General features: G+C 33.3%; 3 protein-coding genes across 4 annotated transcripts in view; all 3 read right to left on the bottom strand.

The window, feature by feature from the left end:
* Positions 1-4528, bottom strand: part of LOC107673997 (5'-AMP-activated protein kinase subunit gamma-1-like) — a 6610-nt gene extending 2082 nt beyond the window's left edge. Inside the window, exons 1-7 of one of the 2 annotated variants that reach the window (XM_016467848.1) lie at positions 4239-4528; positions 3273-3309; positions 3065-3171; positions 2850-2931; positions 2705-2763; positions 1501-1561; positions 993-1047 (exon numbers count right to left, since the gene is read on the bottom strand). In XM_016467848.1, the coding sequence (XP_016323334.1) occupies positions 993-1047; positions 1501-1561; positions 2705-2763; positions 2850-2931; positions 3065-3171; positions 3273-3309; positions 4239-4256 (419 nt within the window). In that variant the 5' untranslated portion in view covers positions 4257-4528. The remainder of the gene's footprint in view (positions 1-992; positions 1048-1500; positions 1562-2704; positions 2764-2849; positions 2932-3064; positions 3172-3272; positions 3310-4238) is intronic. The other variant, XM_016467849.1, reaches the window with a different exon arrangement.
* Positions 4529-6463: 1935 nt separating this feature from the next.
* On the bottom strand, positions 6464-10229 carry LOC107673998 (protein CNPPD1). Its single transcript, XM_016467850.1, has 7 exons — positions 10047-10229; positions 9549-9651; positions 7655-7736; positions 7431-7551; positions 7222-7350; positions 7010-7071; positions 6464-6614 (listed from the first exon to the last, which is right to left on the bottom strand). Exons 1-7 carry the CDS (start codon positions 10107-10109, stop codon positions 6479-6481), a joined length of 696 nt encoding a protein of 231 aa, XP_016323336.1. The 5' UTR covers positions 10110-10229; the 3' UTR covers positions 6464-6478.
* Positions 10230-10803: 574 nt separating this feature from the next.
* Positions 10804-19698, bottom strand: part of LOC107674009 (ATP-binding cassette sub-family B member 6, mitochondrial) — a 16859-nt gene continuing 7964 nt past the window's right edge. Inside the window, exons 8-20 of the mRNA XM_016467867.1 lie at positions 18655-18764; positions 18485-18550; positions 18210-18335; positions 16343-16419; positions 16194-16257; positions 16032-16117; positions 15865-15922; positions 14848-14952; positions 14565-14739; positions 13347-13459; positions 12613-12707; positions 12404-12472; positions 10804-12031 (exon numbers count right to left, since the gene is read on the bottom strand). Of these exons, the coding sequence (XP_016323353.1) occupies positions 11872-12031; positions 12404-12472; positions 12613-12707; positions 13347-13459; positions 14565-14739; positions 14848-14952; positions 15865-15922; positions 16032-16117; positions 16194-16257; positions 16343-16419; positions 18210-18335; positions 18485-18550; positions 18655-18764 (1304 nt within the window). The 3' untranslated portion in view covers positions 10804-11871. The remainder of the gene's footprint in view (positions 12032-12403; positions 12473-12612; positions 12708-13346; positions 13460-14564; positions 14740-14847; positions 14953-15864; positions 15923-16031; positions 16118-16193; positions 16258-16342; positions 16420-18209; positions 18336-18484; positions 18551-18654; positions 18765-19698) is intronic.

The following is a 19698-nucleotide window of genomic DNA, read 5'->3' as shown; positions in this document are numbered from 1 at the left end:
GCTGAATAAATAAGCTTTCCACTGATGTATGGTTTGTTAGGATAGGACAATATTTGGCTGAGATACAACTATTTGAAAATCTGGAATCTGAGGGTGCAAAAAAATCAAAATATTGAGAAAATCGTCTTTAAAGTTGTCCAAATTAAGTCCTTAGCAATGCATATTACTAATCAAAAATGAAGTTTTGATATATTTACAGTAGGAAATATACAACATATCTTCATGGAACATGATCTTTACTTAATATCCTAATGATTTTTGGCATAAAAGAAAAATCTATAATTTTGACCCATACAATGTATTTTTGGCTATTGCTACAAATATACTCCAGCGACTTAAGACTGGTTTTGTGCTCCAGGGTCACATATATAAATACATATTATAAATACATACACTACTGTTTGTGTTTGAGCTGAGTAAGAATTTTTTTTTATATAAATTTTTTTCAGCAATGCATAATATTTATCAAAAGTGACAGTAAAGACTTACTGTATAATGTTTCAAAAGTTTTCTATTTCAAATAAATGCAGCTCTTTTGAACTTTCTATTCATTACTGAATCCTGAAAAAAAAGTGAGAAATGTTTCTTGAGGACAAAACATCATATCAGAATGATTTCTGAAGGATCATGTGACACTGAAGACTGGAGTAATGATGCTGAAAATTCAGCTTTGCATCACAGGAATAAATTACATTTTAAAATATATTACACTAGAAAACTGTTGTTTTAAATTGTAATAATATTTCACAATTTTACTAATTTGATCAATTTTGAATTTACGAATTTTGATCAAATATGCAGTCTTTTTCTTCCAAAAACATAAAAAAAATCTTACCAACCTCAAACTTTTGAACGGTAATCTAAATAGGAAAATCTATGTAGCATGTTCATTATTCTTATGTATAACAATCATAAATGGCACCAGCAACCCTGACAACCATCCAGAAACTCAACTGCGCCAGTAAGTTTAGCACAAGCAATATTTTTCATACCTCGCATCCGGTGTGATACTGATGAGACATTGATCGTGATATTGCAGATAGACGTCTAACAGAAAGAGAGAAACACGGGAAAAAATCAAATCTAATTTGTTCATCTCAAGTAACACTATGCAGTAAATTTGCCCTATAATCACACAATGACAGCTGTGTGAGATATATACACACATATATATACAGGCAGCCTGATAATGTTTCAATACTAAATATGTCAACCTGACATCTGCGATGTAAAGAATGCTTATTAAAAATTATATAGTCCATTTTAAGGAGCAATGCTATCATCTTTTTTTCTCTTTCACGAAGAAAACATGAGGGCAATTACACTATCACATTTGTCAAGGTCTTAAGTACTTATTTTTTTTGATTCAGCGAAGCACTTTACATATTACATGCTTTAGTAAGTCAAACCCACTGACTTTTAGGACTTTTATAATTAGTGGCTGTATCCGATAGCTGCGTATGACATCCCAAAATCATCTGTGTAGTTCAGATTATTTACTTTGAAATGAATCACCTCTCCATGTCTCAATCTTGTGTTCCTCCAATTCATAGATCTGAACCTACAAGAGGAAGAAGGTAACTATAAAATATATACTAATGATACAGTTCAATGTATATATAAATATAGACTACTGTTCAAAAGTTTGGGGTCAGTCATATTTGTTAATGTTTTCAAAAAAGTCTCTTATGCTCACCAAGGCTGCATTTATTTGATCAAATATACAGTAAAAACAGTAAAATTCTGAAATATTATTGCAATTTAAAATAACTATTTTATATTTGAATATATTCTAAAACGTAATTTATTCCTCTGATGCAAAGCTGAATTTTCAGCATCATTACTCCAGTCTTCAGTGTCACGTGATTCTTCCGAAATCATTATCATATTTGCTGCTCAAGAAACATTTCTTATTATTATCAATGTTGAATAGTTGTGCTGCTTAATATTTTGTGGAAATATGTTTGTGCTACATTTTTCGGTTGCACTTTATTTTACAGTATGTGTATTTGCATGTACTTAAAGTGTACTTACCTAAGACAGTACTGGTAATAAGGTAGCTACATGGGAAAAGGGTCGTTTCAGGGTTAGTACCTAGTTATTGTAATTACAAGTAAATAGTAAGTACTTGAGGAACAGGACTGTAAAATAAAGTGCTACCCAGATTCTTTGATGAATAGAAATATCCGTAACATTATAAAAGTCTTTACTTGATCAATTTAATGTATCATTACTGAAAAAAGTTACAAATCTTACTGACCCCAACCTATTTAAAATTGTAGTTATTTTTTTAAATCTAAAACTCATACATTAAAAAAAATATATTATTTGTTTTTATAATTATAGACATATAAATAAAATAAGTGAGGGGTAATTAGAAGACAGTATCTAGACTGACAATCTAGATTCTTTAATAGTCTTTTCTTTTTTTAATTGGGAAATGTATTTAATTTAATTTTTTTTAATTGTTGCATAGTTGACTGATTTACAAATAAAAGGCTGAAAATATCAGGTTGAGGAAATCATTTGCATGAAATAGACTGAGGCAGAATACTATTTCAAGTCACTTAGTTATCATCTACCGAAGAAACAATATCTGTCTCATGCAGCATTATGTGGACAGTCCATGCAAAATCAATATGATTCAAACCACGAAGGACAACACAAGGTGATCATTAGAGAAGCGGCAGAGATCGCAACCCACCATAGGTGACCTGTAATACCGATGAAGAATATTGATGAAATCTGTGATTGTCAGCATACCTGGGGAAAAAGGCAAGGGAATGAAGGAAACAAGAGAACTACTCATATAGATAAAAATAACATGCACACACTCTGATCAGTCTTACCCACAAATCTCTGCAGTTTGTTGTCCCATAAAGGGGCCGCTCTCAGGCCATTTGCAACCAAAGCAAAGAAGGCCTTCTTTACCTGCATCGATACAATAGATGTGTGTTCACCTCTTCGAAACAATTTTTTTCTAAATGAATTATAGTGGTCATTTTTAAATTATATTAAATGAAAACACTTTCTGTTACATCGAGGACAATTACTGCATCCCAACCTGCAGTGTGGTGTCAAAAATGACTAGTTTGCAGCTGGTGGGAATTGCATCATAACAACAGTGTTTCTTCATGAAGTCCATATAAGCTTCTGCATTTGGATCGGGGTCTGGAGAGACGTGAAACACCAAACAACATAGAATATTTTAGATGCTGTATGTAAATGAATGCCCATCATCAAACAGACTTATGGAATGTTCGTTGACCTACCTACGCTGTTCATTATATAGTCCTCATGGCAACCGTCCTGTTGGGAACAAAAAAAAAAAACGTACACCATTACATTTTCTTTTAAGGACCAATTTGCTCAAAAATTCAAATTCTTACATTTAAATTATAATTAGCAAATGCAAATCAGGTAACAATTATGATAAGCATTATCTTATCAAAACATAGTTTTCATTTAATATAATTTAAAAATGTAATTCTCAGTAACCACAATAATAATAAAATATAAATATATAATAAAATAATCTTATACATGGACATGTAATGAAAACTACTGTTTCTCTATTATTATATAACTATTATTTTTATCTATATAAATTGTTCTGTTTTCATTCCCTTGGCTTTTTCCCAGGTATGCTGACAATCACATATATACATATCACGCACACACACACACACACACATATATATATATATATATATATATATATATATGCCTTTACTTATGTATATATAAATACACACACATACAGTATATATTTAGAAAATATTTATGTATATACATTTATATTATTATATTATATATGAATATATTTATACATAAACGTAAAATTTTTTCATAAGTATATACATACATGTGTTTGTTTTTATATATACTTAATAAATATACACAGTACACACTCATATATTATGTAAACAAAAACCTTTGTTTTGGATGCGATTAATCGCGATTAATCGTTTGACAGCACTAATATATATATATATATACATACAAACAGACATATATGTGTATATATCTCATTGGACTTCCAAACCACTATTGTTTTATTATATTAAATTTCCCAGAGACAAGGTAATACACAGCAGTACCATTGAACATTGAATTAGCACTTCTAAAATTTGTTTACGTTTAACTCAGTGTCTTGCCTAATTCGCTCCTTCAAGCCTTTATTTGAACCCACGCGTTTGCCTCAGACCCCTGAGAGAAGGTTTAGTCTCTAGTCTTACCTGCGCGCCAGCGTCCATCTGTGCGTGTGCACTACAGCCGAGCTCCTCCGCGCGCCGCGCGTCCCCGCTTCCTGCGCATGCTCGTGGAGGTCGGTTAATTAACGCGACGCTCCCTCTAGCGCAGCTGCGCAGTACGAGCGATGGACAGGCAAAGCTACGGCGCAGGGAAGACAAGACCACCTATTTTAGTAGGATATTGCTGTACGAGTCTGGTTAAAAGCGCTGTAAAGGTGTCTTGTTTGACACTGACGGACCGCGCGAGAGCAGGCACGCGCAGCTTGTTCCAAATATAGCGCGTGGCCTGTGTGATATGCGCGCGACCGCCCATTCCTTCAGGAAGGGTCCCAAATTAACTTTACGCCACAACCTTCCAAAGGCCAGCTGAGAAATTTCTTCAGTATTGCTCGAAGTACGTAGTCATTAAACCGGTTTTAATATTATTTCGTAAAAATAAAATTAACGAAAATAGGTTCAGTGCAGAATTATCGTTAACTGAACATTACTATCACACACACTTACAGTGTTGGGGAAAGTTACTTTTAAAAGTAATGCATTACAATATTGCGTTACTCCATAAAAAGGAACGAATTACGGTACGTAGTTACTTTTTATGGAAAGTAATGCGTTACGTTACTTTTGCGTTACTTTTTAAATCTGTACAGGGCTTGCTTGTTTATTTTTAAAATAAAAAAGTTCTATTTTTGGCAAATATAAAAGCCTTTTCACACCAAAAGTGAAATGAATAAGCCTCAGGCTGAAGGGAAAGTAAATTTACGTCCGTACAGTAGAATGCAGAAGAAGAAATTTCAACACACTTCAGCAATAAAAAAAGACGCACAAATGTTTTTCTAGAGTAATTTTTGCTTATTAGTATGGTTGAACTGGATCATCGAAGGTCAGAAGCAAATAGAATGGGATTAAATACATAAAGGATATTTGTGTTGTTTAACATTTAATTATTGCAGGTTTGCGTCATATTCTGTGTTGCATTATTTTTATTCAGTTTGAGGAATACTGAATCTGTTTTTTTTTTTTTTTTTGTGAGTGAGATGAATTAATGCATATTCATATTTATTTTAGAACTACAGTAACATCTTCTGATTTCTCTCAACATGGGGACAGGAGAGCTGTCAATCAATAAATTGGAAAAAAAAAAGTAACTTGCGTTTATTTGAAAAACTCAGATATTCTCTTGTAAATTAAAATATATATATATATATATATATATGTGTGTGTGTGCGTATATATATATATATACACACACACAAACACATATATATAATATTTTATTGCAGCCAAAGCAAGGACGTTCATTCAGTTTAGGTTATAGTACTAAAATAATCGAAACATTTTATTTAAAGGTGTCCTTGTTACACACGTACTATTTATAACAATAAATTATGCATAATTACATGCAAATAACCCTAAGAACCCTAACCCTAACCATATAATAAGTGCATGTAGTTAATTAATACTACTACTTGTGACGTGCTTATAAACTGGACGTATATAAAAAACGTTTTCTTCCAAAATTACTTTTTATATGATTTTATAAAGTAAAGCTCAAGACATACCTATTCTCTCTGGCTTTTATTCATAGCAGATTTACTGAGTAGTTGTTGGTCTTGTTTTAGGTCTGAAATCTGTTATTCTGAATATGACATTATTTATTGACTATCTTTGGACTTATTGTACACCACATTAGTCAACCATTTTTATTTTCAATGGCGCTATATAAATAAAGTTTAAGTTGAAAATAAAAGATGTGATGTTTGAAATTGAAGAAATGATGAGAGCCATAAACATTACTACTGTAAATTTAAAATTATTATTATTTTTTTTTTACAATTTAAGAACTTTTTTTATTTTAGTGAAATTACAATAGTAATATTTATTTTAATAACTGAATTTAGTAATAATAAAAATGTTGTCATTATGACAATGTGACTATATAATATAATTACTATTATTTTATATTGGTACATAACCACAATTTTGCCCAAATCTTAAAAAAAAAAAAAAAATGCTTAAGTGTATATTATATACATTTCATTTTTCTTTTTTCTCCAAATTTTAGATTTACTGTTTTTGTGACAATGTCCAGTGAGATGTCAAAACAGGCGTCTGTCGTGCCATATTTGAATAAAATTATGTTTAAGAACAGCAAATTTTTGTTGACTTGGAATACAGTGCACATCATATGGACTACTTTTTAGGTGTATTTAGGAGTTTATATGGATTCAACTGTGATTATCGACCTTGGTAAAGTGCTGGTAGATAGCTGATAGAGCTTCCCTCCAATTGGTTTGCTCCAACAGGACGCAGAGATCCGTGTAGGTGAACCAGCCTCGCTTCATTCCTTGTCGCTCCGCAATGCTACAACGACAAAAATATTGATCTTTTTACACTGGAACATCATAACCAAACAACAAAACGAGCATGTGTGAGGACCTTGAACTTTGTCACACGACACACAACTTAAAGAGAAATGTACTGCTAATCCAACTCACTCTGATAAACAGATTAGACTGCAAAGGGCAACCGCATTAAGTCCCAAGTGAGTCACTGTCCAGTTGCAAAAGACTTAAATACTCATAGGCTATTTAAACAGGTCATGACATTAAAAATCGTCCTTGATTTTTTGAAAAGAAGAACAAAGATGTAGCCTATGCTGTGACCCCTTAAAGGCCAGTAGGAGTGTTCACTTAAACCATATGACTCAGTATAATTTGGGATGTACTGTTACGACACAGTAATGCATGTTAACCAACCTGCTTTCCACCTGACTGAGGACTTTAAAGAAGTCACTGGGCTCAGTGAAGAGGTTCCAGTCCTGTAAATGAGAAAGGTCGTGTTTCAAATAAATTTCTGTAGAAAACTCACAACCAGAAATGCAACCAGATCTAGTATTAGCCTTAATAAGTGTGTATAAAAGGACAAAACAAGTCGAACTACTGTAAATGTCCATAGTTGTCATGCTTACGATCGCATTGAGGAAGTTCATCTCCAAAGTGTTGACAGTCTGAACATCCAGCTTGGCCGCAGTGCCCCATTCATCGTTGAAAACCTCCTCCTCTTCTCCTTCATCATACAAATACTTACTGGCAACCATCTGGAGATAACATTAGAAATTCAGAGAAGCTAATAAGGGTAATAAAAGGTAAGTAAAAATCCTTGGATGTGCATACATACCATGGATATCAAAAAGAGGTCTGAGGATGAGATCTGTTGCAGGTATTCGGGATTTCTGTGTCGCAGTCTTTCAATGTATATCAAGGCCAACATCATAGCGCAGGGAGATATACATGCTTCCCTGCAACAAAAAACTATTTTATATTAATTCAGTGAAAATGCATCACACACAATATTTATTAATGAGATTATATTTCAAAATCAAAGATTTAAGGCGATCCTACCTGGCTACGTGTGCAGCGTATTTCTTGTGGAGTTTCTTTATGGGACTTGGGGCAGATTTCTGGAGCAGTTCCACAGCAATATCTAGAAGAAATACAATGATGAGTGATCAAGCAGTACTGTACACACAAATAACACAAATAAAATAAACTGTTATATGAATAGAATATGTACGATGAAAAAAAATATACCCAAACAGGGCCCTATCTGAGAAATCATTGATATAGAAACTTTGCATGACCCAAAATATTTTTATGCTATGACAAAGTATTAATATGAGCAATATATCTCCCCTGTATTTAATTTTAGATTTTAAACTAAATTCTAATAACTGTAAATATGTGACACCCTGGACCACAAAACCAGTCATAAGTAGCATGGGTATATTTGTAGCAATAGCCAACAATTGGGTCAAAATTATAGATTTTTCTTTTATGGCAAAAATCATTAGGATATTAAGATCATGTTCCATGAAGATATTTTGTAAATGTCCTACCATAAATATATCAAAACTTAATTTTTGATTAGTAATATGCATTGCTAAGAACTTCATTCGGACAACTTTAAAGACGATTTTCACCCTCAGATTCCAGATTTTCAAATAGTTGTCCAAATATCTCGGCCAAATATTGTCATGTCCTAACAAACCATACTTCAATGGAAAGCTTTCAGATGATGTATAAATCTCAATTTCAAAAAATTGACCCTTACGACTAGGGCTGCACGATTATGACAAAAATCATAAATGTTCGATTATTCCCTTGAAAAGGTAATTGCGATTATTAATTACGATTATCACAATTTACATTGACTTATGTTTATACCATTGTTTGATGCAACTGCATGCTGTATTTTTATATGAAAATAAACAAGCTGAAAACACTCTAGCTGAAAAACTTTTAGTGCTTTTCAATAGTATTAAGCCCCTACCGTAAATATATCAAAACTTAATTTTTGATTAGTAATATGCATTGCTAAGAACTTCATTCGGACAACTTTAAAGACGATTTTCACCCTCAGATTCCAGATTTTCAAATAGTTGTCCAAATATCTCGGCCAAATATTGTCATGTCCTAACAAACCATACTTCAATGGAAAGCTTTCAGATGATGTATAAATCTCAATTTCAAAAAATTGACCCTTACGACTAGGGCTGCACGATTATGACAAAAATCATAAATGTTCGATTATTCCCTTGAAAAGGTAATTGCGATTATTAATTACGATTATCACAATTTACATTGACTTATGTTTATACCATTGTTTGATGCAACTGCATGCTGTATTTTTATATGAAAATAAACAAGCTGAAAACACTCTAGCTGAAAAACTTTTAGTGCTTTTCAATAGTATTAAGCCTCAAATGTCAAATATACATCGGATTGGTTTCTTCTTTAAATTATAAAAAAGTAAAAATATGAATGGTATTATGTTATACTAAAACTAAAATAATGGGGAAAACCCTTAAGATAACATGTAGAAAGAAAAAAACGCATCTTAAGCACGCCGAATAACATAAGTGGACTTTGAACGATTAATTGCCGCTTTGAACGATTATGTAATTTTGGCATCCATAATTGTAATCGCGATTAGAAATTCGATTAATTGTGCAGCCCTACTTATGACTGGTTTTGTGGTCCAGTGTTACATACATGTACAAATAATTAAGCCATAATAAAATATGATTATTTAATGATCAATTATCAAAATAATACTTAACATGCAAATAACTATATATATATATATATATATATGTGTGTGTGTGTGTGTGTGTGTATGCATGTATGTATATATATATATATATATATAATATTGTAAAAACGGGAGACAAAACAAGTAGTTTAGTGAAGATAAATGAATGCATTACGTTTGCACTAGTTTTACTTGTTGACTCACCTGTCATGGGACATGATAGAGCATCCAAGGGGCTGTCAGAATCAAGACCATAGTACAGTCGTTTCCTCACTTTCTCTGACCACTGCTCGTGTCCAGGCAGAAACTGATCATGATTACACAATACAAAAAACATGGTTTAAATGTCAAATATCTTAACAATAATTCGAAAGGAGATCTATTAAGACTACGTAATATCATTAAAGCAGCAACATCACTATTGTATGTGTTTTTCCTATCACACCCAAACATTGGGCCTCTGAGTGAGCCTCGAACTAACGTGGATTAATACTCACAACAAATAGTTACTGTCTTACAAACTGAAATACAGAAGATATTTGCTGTATTTAAGAATAATTCGTTTCTTTCGGTCTAATATTCTGGGCTTTAAATGAAAGAAGACATTAAAACGTATTTAAAGTTTTTACATTAGTTTCTCTTGAGTTTCTCAGTCACCCGCCAAAACAGCGCAGCTAGAATAAAAACACCGGAGATACTGACCGTAAACTCCTGGAAGTCAGAAAAGGTGAACGTTCGCTCGTCAAACAAATCGCCAAAATCCATTTTGGGTCTCCAGCATTAAGTTAGAAGGACTGAAAACACAGAAAGGCCGAAGGAAGGCGTCGTGGAGGCGCCCTCTCTCTGCCGCGACAGCTGCGTCGAGACGTATTCACAATCAGAGTTACGCAAGACAACGCGCTCAGTTGCGGTAGGGCGGGACTACTGGACCGACCTTGGGTCAAACATTTTTTTGGTGTAATTTAAATGTTTTTTTTTTGTTTGTTTGTTAAATAACTATATAGTTTTACGTCTTACCTAATCGCTGTGTATTTCTATCCCAAGGTTAAAAATGGCAAATAATTAAAATGAAAGTTTCCCAATATCACGGACCAACGTTGAACATGTTACTTTTGTCATCGCTATTATTGATGGACCAATCACAGTAGTTTATGATTACTCACTTAATTTATTGAAACTGCGCAAGCAAGATTTTTATTTATATGCCAAGTACTTCGCAGTAATAGAGCAGCAGATTTAAACGATTACATGACAGGTGTGTAAAAAATATCTCCAATAACACACAAAAGCACAGATTTGAATGACTCGATAGTTTTCCTATTTTTGGCCGTAAAGCGCCCCCTAGTGTAAAAAAGAAAAGAAAAAGGGAAGTCTCTTTCAGTGCAAGTTACTGAACGTTCTAAGGAACAATACAATATAATACAATACAAACAATAGTAATAACCAAAATATTGTTTTTTATTATTTCATGTATTTTTATTTCTAAACAAAATATAAAGGAAATACGTATGGCATTTTAATGTACATACAATATTTTACGCAAAGAACAATGTGATCAATAATCACAAAGAACATATTCCCTCAGTTGCCTTTATTGCACAATAAAATACATACAAAAATCTTTATCCATCCTGTTACGACTGTCATATTATGTCAGTTGCTATTTCTCCACCCGTTCTTTGAATAATCATTAAAAAACTACTACAAAGCTACATAGTACAGCAAAAACACACCCCAATGGCTCATTTCAACCTTGTCCCCTGAGTTTAGTGTCAGTCCTACAAAGCGAGCAAGCTCCAATGTCCCTTAAATTGAACTGAAGTTGTACAGTATTGCATCTAAGCAATAAATCTCACTCCACACACACAGTATAACAAAATGATCTTCAAGCACACAGATGATCATAACCTAAAAAAGTGTGCACATAATATATCAGAAATTAACATGAAAATTGAGGAAATGATCCCCCGCCCCCGCCTATAACCTAGTCCTAAATTTAAACTTAATCTTAGTCTGTATAGAAAGTCATATATTGGTATTTACTGCTATACAATGGCACCAGAGATATAATTATTCATTTTCAAATAAAATTACAATTTGTTCTGATGTAGATCATATATACAATTACAATCAGTTGCCGAATGTTCGCTATTACAAAGAAAATCAATGCAACCAGAGAAATCCACTGACTGATTAAAATAAAATATCCCCCACTGTACATTCAACATAATTAAGTTATAGTAGTGGAAGGAGCCATAATTGTCAGAGCATTATTTAATACTCGGTCAGTCTTCTCTCATATTAATAAGCATTATAAATGCAATGAGTGAAAAGTAATTGCAAAAGCAATATAAAAAAGGACTTAAATATCTCATAAATAAATAAATCCTTAGGCAACATGGATCACTTTTAAGAACTGGCGAAAACAATATATGATACTAAATAATTATCATTCTAATATGTCAAAACAGCATTGGACGAGCTTAAAATGCACACAAAACCAGATCTGATTGCATGTCTCGTGCTCCTAATGTCCCTTATGTCCTGCAGTGGATGTTTGTGGCTGTAGTTTCTCAGATTTCCTGTCTTTGGTCTCGGTGTCAGAGGCCGAGTCTGAATCCTGCGCCTGCTGCTGTTTTAGCCACATGTCAGAGTACAGGCCTCCCTTCGCCAACAGCTCGTCATGCCTACAACAAACAACAATACCGGACTTTAAACCACAAAGTATTAAAGGCACAATATGTAATTTTCGCCATTAGAGGGCACGTATTCAAAATAAACTAATAGACAAAGGCGTAGTTTGATGAGGCCGTGACTGAGTGTGGAATCATGGGAGTTGACGTCTTCATCCCCGGGCATATAGGACCTACAATAATGTACAGTATTTGAAAAATAATGTGTTTTTTGAACATTAAAGCATGTCAACATATTCTGTTACACCAAATACACAAAATAATGATCTTTAAAAAAGCATCATATGACCCCTTTAATAAAAAAATCTTACATATTGTGCCTTTATGGTCTAAATGTGTGTTCAGTATACCAGTAAACAAACCCACCTTCCTCTCTCCACAATCTGTCCATCACGAAGTACAAGAATCACATCGGCTCCAATCACAGTCGACAATCTACAATATGCAAATCAGCGATGGTGTTATATACAGTAAGAAATTCTGTAATCTAGTTTCATGACTAGTTATCACTATAGTAATTGATGGAAGATGATTTGAGTAAAAACATCTTTTAATTGATTTAATGATGTGTTTACCTGTGTGCCACCACAATGGTGGTTCTGTTGGCACAGACTTTAGCTAGTGAGGCCTGAATATTTCGCTCGGTCTGTGTGTCTAGAGCAGATGTGGCCTATGGGTAGAGTAGAAGATGAGTAAATGAGTCTATCAAGAGAAAAGTACTTGTGAATCAGAAATTTTGTGTTTTATACAAACAAATCTCTTTTACAGTTTTTGTTCTAATCACAACAAGACGATTGCTTGCTTGTTTTCTATTTCTGTCCAGTATAGCTGAGAAGCTCCGCCCACTGAAATTTCATTGGTCTAAAATCCATCATCACATATCAAACTAAAAGTTTGGGGTCAGTAAGACTTTTTTTTATGTTTTGAAAGAAGCCTCTTATGCTCATCAAAGCTACAATTAATAGAACAAAAATAAAAAGAGTAACATTGTGAAATATTATTACAAGTTAATATAACTTTTTTATGAAAGTGACATTTATTCCGGATTTTTCCATAAACAGAAAGTTCAAAAGAACAGCATTTATTTGAAATAGAAATCTTTTGTAATATTGTAAATGCATTAACATACTGACATTTTTATCAAAATATTAATTTCTTAAATTTTCTTTAAAAATCTAACAGACTCCAAACTCTAGAACAGTAATGCAAAAAAAGCTTCTCAACAAGAAATCATAAAAACAAAAGGCAAAACTGGGATAATTCCCACATTGCGTACGCATTCTCCCATAATGCACTGGTGCTGTCGTACCTCGTCGAGGAGGATGATCTGTGGCGCTTTGAGGATGGTGCGAGCGATGGCGACTCTCTGCTTCTCTCCTCCGCTCAACTTTAGTCCCCTCTCACCCACCTGAGTGTCATAGCCTACAAATAAATATCAATTATGAATATCAGCTATTTTATCTAGACTCAAAATGGATGGCATACTAGTGTTATTTTAGTATCACTGAGATACCATTATAGTATCCATTTTAATTTTATATCCATATAAGTTTTAGATGCGTTTTTGCCATTTTATTAGTTTTTGTCTTTTTTTATGATTTTTTACTTCAGTTTTAGTTTTAGTTATTTTAGTAAATCAAGTTAAACTAAATGTTAAACTCTTTATATAAGCACATTTTATAAATGTCACATTTTATTTATTCATTGACTACAGTTTAAATATGTGACCCTGGACCACAAAACCAGTCTTAAGTCGCTGGGGTATATTTTTAGCAATAGCCAAAAAAACACTGTATGGGTCAAAATTATCGATTTTTCTTTTATGCCAAAAATCATTAGGATATTAAGTAAAGATCATGTTCCATGAAGATATTTTGAAAATTTCCTATTGTAAATATATCAAAACTTAATTTTTGATTAGTAATATGCATTGCAAAGAACTTCATTTGGACACCCAAAATGAAAATTTGATGTTTATCTGCTTACCCCCAGGGCATCCAAGATGTAGGTGGACCATTGTCACTCCTAACTGAGATTGTAGATAGAGTGTCAATGGTCCATTTGAGAGATAGGTGGCGGTAATGCACTTATAAATCTGCGATCCGCCGTAAAGCAAGAAGTAGAAGAAGACGCGTCACGCAGGCTGTTGAGAACGCGCTCAGGACAGTTCGGACTTTGTGGTGAAAATCAGAGGTAAAAAACGATATAAATACTGAAAATCTTCGTTTGTGTTCTACTGAAGAAACAAAGTCACCTACATCTTGGATGCCCTGGCGGTAAGCAGATAAACATCAAATTTTCATTTTTGGGTGAAGTATCCCTTTAAAGGCGATCTTCTCAGTATTTTGATTTTTTTGCACCCTCAGATTCCAGATTTTCGAATAGTTGTATCTCGGCCAAATATTGTCCTATCCTAACAAACCATACATCAATTTCGAGAAATTGACCCTTATTACTGGTTTTGTGGTCCAGGGTCACATATAATTCAATGCTGCAAAGTTGTAGATTTTGTCTACATGGTTCTCACCCTCCGGGAAGGTTATGATTTTTTCATGGATGTCAGCAGCGATGGCAGCCTCCTCCACCTCCTGGTCAGAAGCAGTAACTCGACCGTAGCGGATGTTATGTCGAATGCTGTCATTAAACAGGACGGTATCTTGAGGTACGACGCCAATGTGAGCACGCAGAGAGGCCTGCTTCACCTGAGACACAACCAGACATGCCACATTTAGTGCAATTTAAATTGCTATGACAGGAAGTTAAAGGTAATGTTTGGGTGCCCTCTGTTCTTGTATCGATGGCAGGTTCACCTTTGAGATATCTTGGCCATCTATTTTTACACACCCGCCCTGAACGTCATAAAAACGGAAAAGCAGACGGATGATGGTGCTCTTTCCTGATCCAGACTGTCCGACCTGAAATAAACCAAAGAAAGTGATTACACATACACTAGTGGTCAAAAGTTTGGAATATTTAAGATTTTTGATTTTCTTATACGCTGATTTGGTGCTCAGTTATTAATAATGGTTCTTACTATTATCAGTGTTTTGTTGTTTTTTTTGTGGAAACTGCAATAAATTTTTTAGGGGATTATTTGATGAATATAAATTTATATTAAAAAAAAGCATTTCTTCTTCTAAGCAAAATCTTCTGTAACATTATAAATGTCTTTACCGTCACTTAAATTCAATTTAATGCCTCTTTACTGAATAAAACTATTACTATCTTTTTGTTTTAAAAATTGTATAAATGGTAGTATATCATGATTTGCACAAAAATATTAAGCAGCACAACTGTTTTCAACATTGATAATAGGAAATGTTTCTTGAGCAGCAGATAATAGAACAGAATAGAATAGAATAGGATAGAATAGGATAGGATAGGATAGGATAGGATAGGATAGGATAGGACGGAACAGGATGTAATGGAACGGAATGGGATGGGAAAATTTGAATGGAATGGAACATGATGGAATGTAACGGAATGGGATGGGACAAATTTAATGGGATGGAACGGGATGGGATGGGATAGAATTGAATGGAACTGGATGGGATGGGATAGAATGTAATGGGATGGAATGAGATGGAATGTAAATAAATGTAATGGGATGGGACATGATGGGATAGAATGTAATGGGATGGAATAGAATGGAATTAAATGGAATGAGATGGGATGGGATACGATATGATTTGGTTGGATATGATATGATAGGATATGATAGGATAGGATAGGATAGGATAGGATAGGATAGGATAGGATAGGATAGGACAGGACAGAACAGAACAGAACAGAACAGTACAGAATAGAATAGAATATAATAGACTTACAAGTGCAACTGTTTGTCCAGGGAGAACGGTAAAAGAGATGTCTTTTAGAATCTCCTTGCTGCAAAAATATCCAATTCTGAATATTACTTATTTGTGACACAAATTACTCTAATAATAATCACAAAATAAAAAACAGTAGAAACGAATATATGACTGAAGCTGCTCACCCTTGCATGTAGCTGAAGAAGACATTCTCAAACTCTACTTGTCCCTGTCTGTAGTCGAGGTTTCCTGCGTTGACGTCATCCTTCACCTAAATCAAATCATCATGTCTTTAATTATCCCAAAGCTTCCGCGAAATAAACTTCAATGAAAAACCTCACACTCACCTCCTCTTCCTCAGTGAAGAGCTTGAACATGCTTTCCATATCAATAAAGGAATTCTGGATCATTCTGTTAGAGGAAAGATACACGTTTACTGTTTGTTCTTTTTAAAAAATATATAGTTATCTATACACAGATGACCAAATCTTCATGCCTGTAGTATGTTCCAAACCAGTTGAGAGGAGTGTAGAGCTGGATGATGTACGTCCCAAACAGCACATAATCTCCTACCTGGAAATTCATGTCACATGACAAACAAACAAACTCAAAACAAAAATCTCTGCTTGTTCACTGCTCATTGAAATAATATATTTAATTTTTTTCTTCTTCTTGTTTTATTACATTTCACTTTAAAAGATATTAAAATTATATGATTTTTTAAAATTAAATTCTGTATTGGTTAGATTGTTATGTACCGCCTTGTCACTTTGTGCCAGCTGAATTAAATTAACCACCACAATCCAATAAAATACGCTTCAGAGACAGTGAACTGTGACCGTCAACTCTGACATAGTAACAATAGTAAAACCTCAGTCTGGAGTGGAAATATGATAATGGCATTTCAATCACAATCTCATAAATAGAAAGTAATGTAGTGCATTAGACAAAAAAGTGCTGTTTATGAAGCAACATTGAAACTTTAGAAAGAAGCAACATGTAATTTAACTGATGTGCTGTTACAGGTGTGCATTTATTGGCTGTTTTACAATGACTTTGAAAGTGTAAACTCAGAAGAACTGTCCACTGTATACATTAGGGCTGTCAAAAAAAAAATGTGAATTTCGAATATTCGTTGAATTGAAGAAAAAAAAATCCACATTCGAATGCAAAAACGTTGCATTCGAATTTTAGTTGTGCGTCAGGGCAGCCTTTCAGTGGCGCACGAAATGCGACGACGATGTAAGTGTCATTGCTTTTGTTAGCCTATCCAGTTGAACTCACTAGATGCGGCGCTGATACGTTGTTCATTCAATATATTGCAGAAAACGAGAGCATCAGTGTAGAGAAGATGTTGTTTACGTCAAAACTGAAACCAAGCCGTTCACACAGAACGCATATTTATCTCATTTTCAAGAGGGACATCTATCAGTGTTGCACTCGCGTCTCGCACAAGAGCGGCATGCTTAGAAAGCCATGTAAAATTAATGTAAGTTCAACTTTTAAAAAACATGTCTCAAGACTTTATGGTGGTTTTTCCCCATCCCACTGCATCTTATGTTTTTAAATAAAGAAAGTAGCCTACTCTTTGTGATTGGTTTTCGGTCCTTTGTATTAAACTATACATACATGCATGGTGCTGTTTTTTTTTTTCTAATTGTTTAAGCAACTTTATTAATTATATATGGTTTATAAACATTATTTTAAACATTATGCACTTTTTTTTCAAAGATAGTTGTGTTATTTTATTACGCTTTGAAGAAACGTGCATAATATTTTGCTCGATGCGCCCTCTTGTGGCCTCAGGAGAGAAGCCAAAAGCTTTTTTTCCCCTAACTGAAATTATGCCTTTTAAATTCGAATATAATTCGAATTTTGATCATATTTAAGTAGAAAGTTCGAATTTAGTTTTTCAGTCATTTTGACAGCCATAGTATACATAGTATACATACAAACGTTTGTACTGTTCAAACATTTGGAGTCAGTAAGATTTTTTGTTGTTGTTGAAATGCGTCTCTTATGCTCAACAAGGCTGCATTTATTTGATTAGAAATACAGTAAAACAGTAACGTTGTGCAATGACTTTTTTCTATTTAAATACATATTTAAAATTTTATAATTTTTTCCTGTAATGCAAAACAGCATTTATTTGAGTTAAAAAATTTTTACTGTAACTTACGATGAATTTAATGCATCTTTGCTGAATATAAAAAAATTTTTTTAAAAAATTACATATACATTTATGTTCCTTTTTTCTATTTATTAAAAAAAAAAAAGTCCTGCTATAAACCATAGATTATTTGATGGCTTCAGAATTATCAGCCAGTGATATCTGATATCTGAGTAGTCCTCACTGTTCGTACCTGAAACTTTCCCTCTGTCACGAAGTACGCACAGAGCAGAGATCCGGTCAGAAGACCCAAGCCGATAATGAGGTTCTGCGTTTGATTTAAGAGTGCCAGAGATGCGTTGGTCTTCCACTCCGATACCTGAGCAAAAGAAAAAGTGGCATTTATTTATACCACTGTGAGCTCTACAACATTAAATTCCTTTCAGATGAATTACATATAAAATAACGATGAAATACAACAAATGTTGTGCGGAGAGCAGTCTAAAAATACTCTTTAACAAATGTTACCTGATATTTCAGGATGGCATTCTCAAAGTGACCCACTTCATAACTCTCTGCATTGTAATATTTCACCTGTTGACAATATCATAATTTAATCACAGCATATGCATAGCATAAGTTTAATATTTCTTGTAACACACATTCTGATGCCTTAGTCAAACAAATCGAAGCCATACCGTCTCAAAGTTCAATAAAGAGTCCACAGCTTTCGATTTGGCATTGTTATCTTGTGTGTTCATATCTCGTCTGTATTTGGTTCTCCATTCAGTGATAACAATAGTGAGAGCTGACAGAGACACAGATAACAGCAATCAATCAATAAACCAAATGCTGATCTAGTATATTTCCATTCTTCTATCGTTAGTGACTCTTGAGATGAAAGAATCATAAACAATACTGCACTGAGTTTAGGTATGTTCAGAACTACTGTACACACTATTTGTGCAGCATGCAGTATACTGTTCACATTTTGTGAATTACCTGTCAAGTAATATCAAGTGCTATTTTAAAATAATCATTTTTATTTATAAAACCATAGAGTGACACCAATTATGCAAGCTTCATAATGAGGTTTGCTGACAGTGCTATTTTGGTATTATTTATATACTGAAGTTTTTTTTTTATATTAGCTTGAATTTATACTGAATTCATATTTTCAGTTTTCTTTATAATTTTAGTTAATGTTTTAGTATTTTGTTATATGCTTTTGTCATTTTTTCCCCACATCTATTTAGCTTTATTTTTATTTCAGTTTTACTTTTAGTAATTTTTGTACTTTAACTTTAGTTGTGAAGGCAACATTTCTAATTTGTTCATTTATGTTTTTAAAGTTTTTCCATCTAATATTTATATTTTATGTAATTTTAGCTTCATTTCAATAACTGAAAATTATTTTGAATCGTTTTTATTTAACAAACATTATGCAATGGTGTGACAAAAAATATAGCATAAATATTTGCATACTGCATTCTGTTTCAGCTGCTACACTTGCAGAAGGCAGTATATGTTCTGCACAATATGCGAACAAACAACCTAACCATTATCCCAACCTCCAATTACACACCCGAACCAGCTAGACAAGATATTCACATTCTATTTGCCCTTCAAGTGTAAACAAGACTTTGGTTACAAGACAATAAGTCAATATACATAGTTATTCCATTACTTAAGAGTTATAATTTACTTAAAGGGATAGTTCACCCAAAAATTAAAATTTGATG

This window comes from Sinocyclocheilus anshuiensis, unplaced genomic scaffold, assembly GCF_001515605.1.
Source record: "Sinocyclocheilus anshuiensis isolate Anshui unplaced genomic scaffold, SAMN03320099.WGS_v1.1 scaffold348, whole genome shotgun sequence".
Taxonomy (NCBI): Eukaryota; Metazoa; Chordata; class Actinopteri; order Cypriniformes; family Cyprinidae; genus Sinocyclocheilus; species Sinocyclocheilus anshuiensis.
The sequence above is the reverse complement of the archived record's forward strand: the minus strand, read 5'-3'. Positions and strand labels throughout refer to the sequence as shown.